General features: G+C 33.9%; 1 protein-coding gene across 3 annotated transcripts; it reads left to right on the forward strand.

Moving 5' to 3' along the window:
* On the forward strand, positions 1-2,467 carry LOC133851732 (uncharacterized). 3 transcript variants are annotated; one of them, XR_009895839.1, is made up of 4 exons: positions 1-574; positions 1,309-1,613; positions 1,773-1,870; positions 2,011-2,467. XR_009895839.1 is itself a non-coding variant. In XM_062288294.1 (2 exons), exons 1-2 carry the CDS (start codon positions 100-102, stop codon positions 1,386-1,388), a joined length of 555 nt encoding a protein of 184 aa, XP_062144278.1. In that variant the 5' UTR covers positions 1-99; the 3' UTR covers positions 1,389-2,320. The 3 variants fall into 3 exon arrangements, 1 of the variants encoding a protein (XP_062144278.1); XR_009895841.1 differs by having other exon boundaries at positions 1,813-1,870; XM_062288294.1 differs by having other exon boundaries at positions 1,309-2,320.
* The last annotated feature ends 7,044 nt before the right edge of the window (positions 2,468-9,511 follow it).

A 9,511-nucleotide genomic window follows, 5' to 3' on the forward strand; every position in this document is an offset into this window, starting at 1 on the left:
GGAGAAAACTAGTCCTTCTGGTGACAGCTTTAAAAGCAGCCTTCCCCCCTCTCACAAACACCTTACAGAAAAAGTTCTGAGAGAGAGAGAGAGAGAGAGATGGGGAGCTGTCCATGTGAATCTGAATCTTGGGTTTCCTCCACAACCTCAGTCCACCTAAGCCCAGAAATTGAAAGCTTTGAAAACCACCACCAAAGCTATTCTACTGGGTTTCTCAACCAAGACGAAGAGTGGGCAAAACTGAATATTAATAACACGAAGAAGAAGAAGAAGAATCAGGTTTTGCTTGAAGGCTACGTTGAGGCTGCCGATGAGGACGATCTGGCGAGGACCAAAAGCTTGACGGGTGAGGATCTGGATGAGCTCAAAGGGTGCTTGGATCTTGGATTTGGGTTCAGCTACGATGAAATTCCTGAGCTCTGTAACACCTTGCCTGCGCTTGAGCTCTGCTATTCCATGAGCCAGAAGTTCATGGATGAGCACCAGAAGTCGCCAGAGAGTGCTCAGGCGGCAGCCACGGACTCGTGCTCGTCCGTATCGAGTCCGATTGCCAACTGGAGGATCTCTAGTCCTGGTGAGTGATTTGGGTTCGTGGTCTTTTTTATGTTCTTGGGAAAATTTGAATTTTTCTTGTTAAGGGGAGGTCTTGCTTTAGGTTGATGGTTGATCTGCTTGGGATGGCTTTTGATTAGAATCATGATCGGGGTTTCTTTGATTTTTTAAGGGAAATTTTGGTTATCATTGTGCTTTGGTTTGCTTAGGGTGTTTTGTCAATGAAATGTTGAGTTGGGTGCTTCGATTTTCGAAGTAATTTGGGTTTAATGTGCTTTTAGGAAGAAAAAAAATACGTGAAATTTTGTTTATTTTGTTGATGAATTGATGCACTGGGTTTATTGATCTTCCAATGATAACTTACAGTGAGCAGATTTATGTGTGTGAGTCTTGTACATTGTGTAGATCACTATATCTTAGATGTCTTTTTGATACAGATAAATGTTGGGTAGGTAGATTACAAATGAATTTTAGGGTTAATTACTTAAATGTTTTGCGCGGAAGGGAGACATTGCAACCCCTGTGGTAGTTTGGGGGCACGTTTCAAAAATTGAAAGTTTGGGGACATTGCAAACTGCTTGGTAGTTAGAGGGGGTAAATTTTATTTTTCCTTTTGTTTATCATACATGTCTTCTTGATCATAGACCTTTTTTTGTCTGAATTCATTTCCAGTTTACTTTGTTAGCGTCTTTGCGACTTCAATTTATATCAGCATCAAACATCTGATTCAAACTTTCTGGTGCTTTTGCTGTCCAGGTGATCATCCAGAAGATGTTAAGGCAAGGCTCAAATTTTGGGCGCAGGCTGTAGCATGTACTGTTAGATTATGCAGCTAAAAGAATGAATGGATTCATAAGCAGATGAAAATGTATGGACATTTTCTTTTCAATTGGAAGCCGTTAGCCTGGAGCTTCATGTGGAGCTTGCGCTTCACTTATCCTCCAGGACTTTTTTTTTCAGGAATGAATGTTCCTGCTAATTTTTTAGCTGGAGATAGACCTGGTAAAACCTGTTGTTGATGGGTCGGCTTTAATGAAGAAGAAGGAGAGGAAAAGTATCAGGTTTGAATTTAACCAAAATCCAAAATGGGTCTGACTTAATTCTTCCGAAGCTAAGATTTATTTGATGATTGTTGTAATCCTGCACTTGAAAATAATCAAAGAGATGAATAAATTTATCCATCTTCAGCTTGTTCAATTTACTTTTAGTCACTCTTATAGGTGGCTGTGAATTCCAAACTTAGCTGTTGGCTTTATGCAGCAGTGAGAGCCTTCATTAGAGCTTCACCAGCCACTTGCAGACCTCTGCATTTGCTGAGGTAACTAACCAAAACTGAGTTAACAGTCTCTGATTCTCACGGTGCTCTCCATCCTGACCCTATAATGAAAGTTGCTGTGGCTTCTATGATCCTAACAATGCTTAACTGTGCTAACTTATGTTTATCCATCCTATGGATAGATGAATGCCCATGATTCAGCTGGTTCTGCGGGAGCAAGGGCAAGGGGGAAGAGGGAGAAAAGGAGTGCTAACTTTGTACATCTTCATTGATCACTTGATTTCCCCAACTTCTCTCAATTTTTTTGTGTCACTTTTGTATCCAGAACATGTTTACTGACACACCTACTCTTTGGTGTTGATAATTTAAGCTTGTTTCATCGTTTTTTAACGTTCTACTTGATAGTGAGTGGTCTGCCTAAGGTTCCAAACCCTGTACGATAGCAAAGAAATCGAAACAAACGTGCCGGAATTTGGCATGTTATTTTTGATAGATTCTCTGCTTCTTTCGTTCCTGTTAGTCCCAAATTATACTGAGGGATGCAGTAGGCTTGAACCACTGGCAAAATTTGTGAGTAGATTCTTGAGGTTTGCAAAAGAGGTGATATATTTGAAGGCTTTCTCTCATTTGTGAATTGAATGTGGAGTCTTTCTACTGACATGTAGAAGCTTCTGTATGGTTTGTCAACCTTTTGAATGAGCTGCATCAAATGGGTCAGAGTCGTCAGACTCCCCTGGGTTCTGTAAATTGTGGAATATTGCATTTCTCGCAGCTCTCTGGAATCTTCTCAGCAATAATTTCGCACGTTCTTCGGCAATCAGTGTTTCATTACGCGGTCAATAAAGTTCTTTGGACGCACGTAACCTAATTCAAACGTTGAATAACGGATATTCTTGGGGCGATACTCACATTGACATTTGATTCCTTTCCTACTTTTAATAATAAAATAATATTTATATAAACAAAAAGTGAAAAAATCAGAAAGAATAAATGAAAATATATATATAATATATTATTTTATTATTAAAAGTAGGACAGGGATGGACAAGGAAAAATAATAGGCAGGGGACAGATTACCGTACCTTGTCCTACTTTTAATAATAAAATAATATTTATATAAACAAAGAGTAAAAAAATTCAAAAGAATAAATAAAAAAAATATATAATATATTATTTTATTATTAAAAGTAGGACGGTTCGAACAACCGTCCTGCCTGTCATTTCCCTTATAAAATTCAATAAGTTGAAAGTGGTCGGTTCACGAGAGGGAACATCATGACTTGGTGAATATTGGATTAAAGCTCCTATTTATAAAGAATTATGGGGGGCATTAATTCCCTTTATTTCAGCCATTCATTTATAAAATCACAATGAACCGTTAGGAATGAATAAAAGAATGGGTTGATATAATGTTTTTGGGTGGTTGACTACAGCCGGAGGGTTTATCAGCCATTCCCAAAAGGGTGGTTGGCCACTCCTTCACCTATGAGAAGGGTGGTTGGCCTACCTTTTAAGGTGAGGGTGCAATAGGATCTCCCTTAAAGCTTATTTTGGTATGTCGAACTACCCTAAGGTTATATTGCAATGATCGATCATCTCCTTGAGGTAATTGACCGATTCTCAAACCTATTTTTGGGTGATCGAGTGCCCCTATAATTAACGGTGGTTCGGCTATTCTCAAACCACTATCTTCTTTTAGTTTGTTTGGCTCTTTCTCAATGACAGAATCAGAATTTTCCATTTGAAGGGACCAACGTATGAATGATGGATCAAGTTTACTTTTAATAGGGGTCAAGCCTAATTTTTAAACTTAAAAATACATATATATTTAACTTAATAAAAAAAATTAAAAGAAAATTTAAAAACCAAAGGGACCATGCTTGTTTTTTTTTTTTTTTTTTTTTTTTTTTTTTTTTGTGACATGTCCATATAAGAGGGGGGATTCGAACTACTGACCTCTACTTCATGAGGCGTAATCTCCAACCGATTAAGCTACCCCTTTGAGACAGGGACCATAATTGTTGCCTTGTTGGCGTGGCTCCTTTTTAGCACTTCATTACAAGAGGTGGGACTCGAGAATTTCAAGGACCTCGATATGTGAATATTGGACCTTTCTTTTTCTTTGTATTTTACACATGTTTTTATTTTGATTCCATTTTAAGTCCGTACTGACCACAAAATACATTAAATAGTGCTCAACCAATTGATTTTTTTTGTTTGTTTCAACAATTAATCCTATATACAAGAGATGAGCAAGAGAATTAAATCAAATATTTCGCTATTTTATATGATTCTCCCTGTATGTGTCATATAAATATCCAATTAAATCTTTAATCCTTAAAAGTTCGACGATATAATTTAAACTAAAATGATGCATAAAATAGGTTTGAGATTTTAAATGTACTCAAAAAACCACCAAAACAAATTGGAAGTTAGCCGTGAGTATTCGCCTACATCTTTTATCTGTAGCTATCTGCTAACCGCACATGTGGATGCGGGTAGTAGTTTTAGGGCATGTGGGTGCGGTTATTAATCGCATCCACATACCCTTTATATATATATATATATATATATATATATATATATATATATATATATATATATATATATATATTATATTTAATAAATTCACCAAAACGATTAGCAGCTAATCGTTTTGGTGTTTAATACCAAAATAACGTCGTTTTGGATTAGGTATATATATTAATGTTACATTGGTTTGGTTGAATGTGTTACTTTATAATGTAACACTTGGGCAAAAAGACAAAAGTAATGTGAAATCAATATATTTTCAAAATATTATGGCTTAAAAAAATGTAAACAAGTAAAAAACGGCTTAAATTATTTTTTAAAATCGTTTAAAATAGGCTCTAATAGAGACCAAAATAATGCCCAAAAGATAAAATATGCTCATTACCTAATATTCAGATAGCGAACAATAATTACATTTAATAACCACAAAAACCGCACAGATGCGATTAAAAAAAACATGATGTCGATGCAGATATTGCAAACAACTCAATCCGTATGCACACCCCTAACAATTGAGTTTATTAACTCCATATTCTAGATCAGCGCTTCTACTCGATGGATTGAGATTATTTCTATTTCAAGTAAAATTGAAAATAACTATTTCATGGCTTAAATTAAATTTCACAGATCTAATATAGTAAGTATGTTGTCATATGATGAATATTTTGTCTCGCCATTTAAATTTTTTAAATGATGTGGAACTCTGCACACTATTATATGCAACAAAATAAAATTTGTACGTGAAATAATTCATTTCTATTTCACTTTGAAAGATGAAACCTATTGAGTGAGAGAGAGAGAGAGAGAGAGAGAGAGTTTGAAATAACCCATCTTTGGGGCTTATTTAAATATTAAAAGGAAAACAGGAAACAAATTCACCAAGAACATGCTTACTGCTAAGGCATTAAAAAGGGGAAATAATTAAAGAAAAAAAGTACGCATACTCTTTTCAAACTAATATTTATGTGCCCCCAAATTATCAATTGTGTCAATGTTCCCTTCCTAAACTACAAAAAAAATGTCAATGTCCTCCTAAAGCCAATAAAAAGATAAAACAAAAATATATATATATATATATATATATATATATATATATATATATATATATATATATATATATATATATATATATATATATATATATATATATATATATATATATATATAAATTACAATAAGACAAATATATATTTATAAATTCGCAAAAAAATAAAAAAATAAAAAAATTGAAAAAAGAAAAAAAAACGATTTGTTTTAAAAGATTGAAAAGATAGAGAGAGAGTGAGAGAGAGAGAGAGAGAAAGAGAGAAATGAAAATCCAAGAGGTGGCCCAAACTGAAAATTATATAAAAAAAAATAAAAATAAAAAAATGAAAAACCTTTGTTTTTATTTTTCACCTTTTTTTTTTCTTTAAAAAAAAAATTTTAGTTTTATTTTTATATAATTTTAAGAATTTTTATAATTTTATGAAGAGTATTTTTGTTATTTGGGGATATTGACATTAATTAGTAATTTAATGAGAACATTGACACAATTGATAGTTTGAGGGACACACTGACGATTAGGTGGTAGTTTAAGGAGGTACGTGTACTTTTTTTCTAAATTAAATTATAAGACCCATACTTGAAAGGGATAATTGCACCGTTGGTCCCTGTGGTATGCCATAATTATTTTTCACTCCCTATGGTTTAAAAAGTGCATGGGAGGTCTCTGTGATATGCAATAATTACGTTTTACTCCCTGGGTCGATTTTCCGTCCACCATTTTGACGGAAATCTGTTAGCCCTACACGTTAGCGCCACGTGTTGCCAATAAGATGGCTACACGTATCCATCTTCATAAAAAATATAAATTTATTAATAAATAAATAAATTTATTTTTTATTTTTTTTTAAAAAAAGAAAAAAAGAAAAAGAAAAAGAAAACTGGCAGCAAGGGGTGGCGCGCGGCCACCCCCCTGGGCCACCCCCTTGCCACCTTTTGCCTTTTTTTGTTTTTGTTTTTTTGTTTTTTTTTTTTAATTTTAATTTTAATTTTTTTAAAAAATAAGTATTTTTATTTTTTTTTAATAAATTTATATTATTTTATTAAGATGGACATGTCAACGCCACGTGTTGCCAATAAGATGGCGACACGTGGCGCTGACGTGGCATTTTACGGAATCTGTTAAAATTTTTAACAGAATTTGACTGTAGGGATTGATTTGTAATTATTGCATATCATAGGAACCTCCCATCCACTTTTTAAACCATAGGGAGTGAAAAATAATTATGACATACCACAGCGACCAACGGTACAATTATCCCTCCTTGAAAATTATATCACATTATTGTGTGCCAGCATATATGGGCTTTCAGCTCATTACTTGTTCAAGCTTGATTAAAAAAAAAAAAAAGTCATAAGAAATTTAAAGAAATAGTTCCATAATTTCTTCAATAAAAAATAAAAAATAGCTCCATAATTGGACTTGAGCTCAGGAATGAGCCAAGTTCTGTTCGTCCAAAAAGGAAAAGGAAAAAAAATAATAATAATAACGATGGCTCTACTTTAATAACGCCTGGTTTGCCTTTTAATTTATTTTTTATTTTTTATTTTTTTAAAAAAATGATAATCCCTAGTCTATTTATGGTAGATGAGAGTGTTACAAAAGAGGACTGCTAGACATCCAAACATTTTTTTTTTAAAATTTAGTTTTAACTTGATGTATCACAATTTCATGAGATTTATTATTTTGGAAAGTGTGCCATGATCTCATAGAATTGTGATACATCAGGTTTAAACCAAATTCTGAAAAAAAAGAAAAAAAAAAGAAAAAAAAAAAAAGAAGAGGTTGAAATGTCTAGCATTTTTCGTTACAAAAAACATTAATTACACACTCATTATATACTCATCTTCTCACATAGGGTAGAGCCCATATAATGTGAATCCCACTTCATATGAAAGAGTGGGTGTATAAAGAACGTTTAGAAGTCTTGTTGTCCTACTCATCAATATCTAAATATTTTATAATAATTAATAGAAGTAAAAAAATAACGAACAAGTTTATAGTATATTATTAGTCATCTTGGACCACGTTTGGAAGGATTAGATAGAAATTGAACTTGATAAATTTAGGGGAAAATTATTGAGAACATGTGGTTTGCCAAATTGATCGTTGGGATACCGATTCATGGGTAAGATATTTAATGAAATGGTTTGTACTCCCTACTGTCACTTAGTTGACAGAAACCATTAAATTGTGTGTGTGGATTCACGTTACAACCGATTATTAATTGGCTAGTGGCATGGCTGAAGAGCCAACGATGTAAAATTATAGTTTTATCCATTAATTTTTCTTTTTAAAAATAAAAAATAGAGGTCACCCCCTCACCAGATGAAGGGTCGTATGATGGGCAACTTTCCCTCACAATGAGTGGTTACCCCTCACCAAGTGTGTGCATGTTGAGTGAGAGTTATTGCAGAGAAGACCGTCCCTCATAAGGTGAGAGGGGGGAGGTCGGCCACCTCCCTCGAAATGGAGGCTACATGAGGTGCAGTTAGGTAGGGGGTGACCTCCCTTCACTTGGTGACAAGCGATTTTTTATTTGTTTTTTATTTTTCTAAAAATAAATATTAAAAACTTTAAGGTAAAACTGTAATTATATAATAGGATGAGTGATGAGCTATGTCACGTGTCAATCAACAATTAGTTGTAACGTGAATTCTTGTGTGCATATAACGACTTGAACCTTTACTATAAAATTGCTTTCTTTTTTTTCCGTCTTTGTTTTTCTAGTAAGATTTCAATATCATCCTTCGATAATCTTTAATCTCCATGTTCATCATGTTATATATGAATAAAAAGTAGACAAATTACGCCACTTTGTCAAACAATGACATTAATTAACTGAGAGCCTCTTCTATACAATCATGACAAAAAAACTCTTATTTTTTGCCCACTAATAAAAACTTAACACGTCAGTTTAGCACACCAAAGCACTATATGTGAAAATACCAAATTCATACACCTAACCCATTGAAACTTATCTCCATTCTCCATCACCACCTACCCAACCTGCCACCGCTGCCACCACAACTGGAGTCGCCACCAATGGGCTGACCGGCAGAGTTGAAGTTGGAGTCGACCTGGGCCGATGGTGAGTGATAGCCCGACCGCGGCCGCCCCATGGACCGGGGGTAGCTGCACGGCCAACTTTGGGTCCAAGAAGAGCCAATCCTTCCCGTCCAAGGACTACCCACCTCGTTCGGCTCCGTTGCGTCGTCGTCTTCTCCTTCAAGTTCCGACGCCTCCATGTCACATGAAAAGCCCCAGTCCGGTCGTGGAGTTGCTGATCTCGAGACAACAAGGAGCGTTTTGCCCAGAATATTGAGGGTCTTCAAGGCCATAGGTGTTCGGCATGGCCGTGTGGAGTAGTGGCTGAGATGATTTTTTTATTTTTTTTTTATTTTTTTTTATTTATTTTTTTTTTTTCTAAAGACTAAAAGAGTGAAAGGAGGAGGGATGATCCGGTGTTTTGCCAACACTTATTTTTTTTTTTTGTGCTTTTCTTTTTTCTATGCCGATTTGTCAACCTCTTATTGGTAGGCAGAAAGGTTTTGATTTTTGCCACCATCGAATAGAAGTTATACTCTTAACTATTTTAGACAAATAACTTATCCTTAAGAAGTTTTAAAATACTTTTTAATATCCTATAGATCAGTTTGGTATATACTACAAATTATAAAAACTACATAAATAATTTTTCCTAAATTTAACTATATTTTAATGTTTGGAATTGACGCAATTATTGGATTGATCTTTGGCAAGATATAATAACATAATCTCTCTAGATTTTTAATTCTCCATATGATAAATATAATAAAGAATAATGGTAGAAATTACATTTCTTTCATCTAATTATTTTACAATATTAACGCGATAGTCCTAATCAATCGTTGAATAAACTATTATTAAAAAAAATTTTCAAAAGTTAATTAAAACTGTCAAATTAACATTGTAAGATAAAAATATAATATATAGCCTTGCTAATAATAAAAAGGAAATTTGTTTTCGGGATTTTTTTTTGGTTAAATATTTCTTTTCATTGGTCATGTTTTCCCACCATTAAACTAATTTTTTCAATTTAATAAGTAAATCATGCCCCAGTTGAA

This window comes from Alnus glutinosa, chromosome 1 (assembly GCF_958979055.1).
Source record: "Alnus glutinosa chromosome 1, dhAlnGlut1.1, whole genome shotgun sequence".
NCBI classification, from domain to species: Eukaryota; Viridiplantae; Streptophyta; class Magnoliopsida; order Fagales; family Betulaceae; genus Alnus; species Alnus glutinosa.

What these genes read in the sequence shown, in the direction of transcription:
- LOC133851732 (XM_062288294.1), top strand. Translation starts at nt 100, where the DNA reads ATGGGGAGCTGTCCATGTGAATCTGAATCTTGGGTTTCCTCCACAACC. An exon ending in CTGGAGGATCTCTAGTCCTG is followed by an intron (nt 575 to 1,308) that starts GTGAGTGATTTG and finishes TTTGCTGTCCAG; the next exon opens with GTGATCATCCAGAAGATGTT.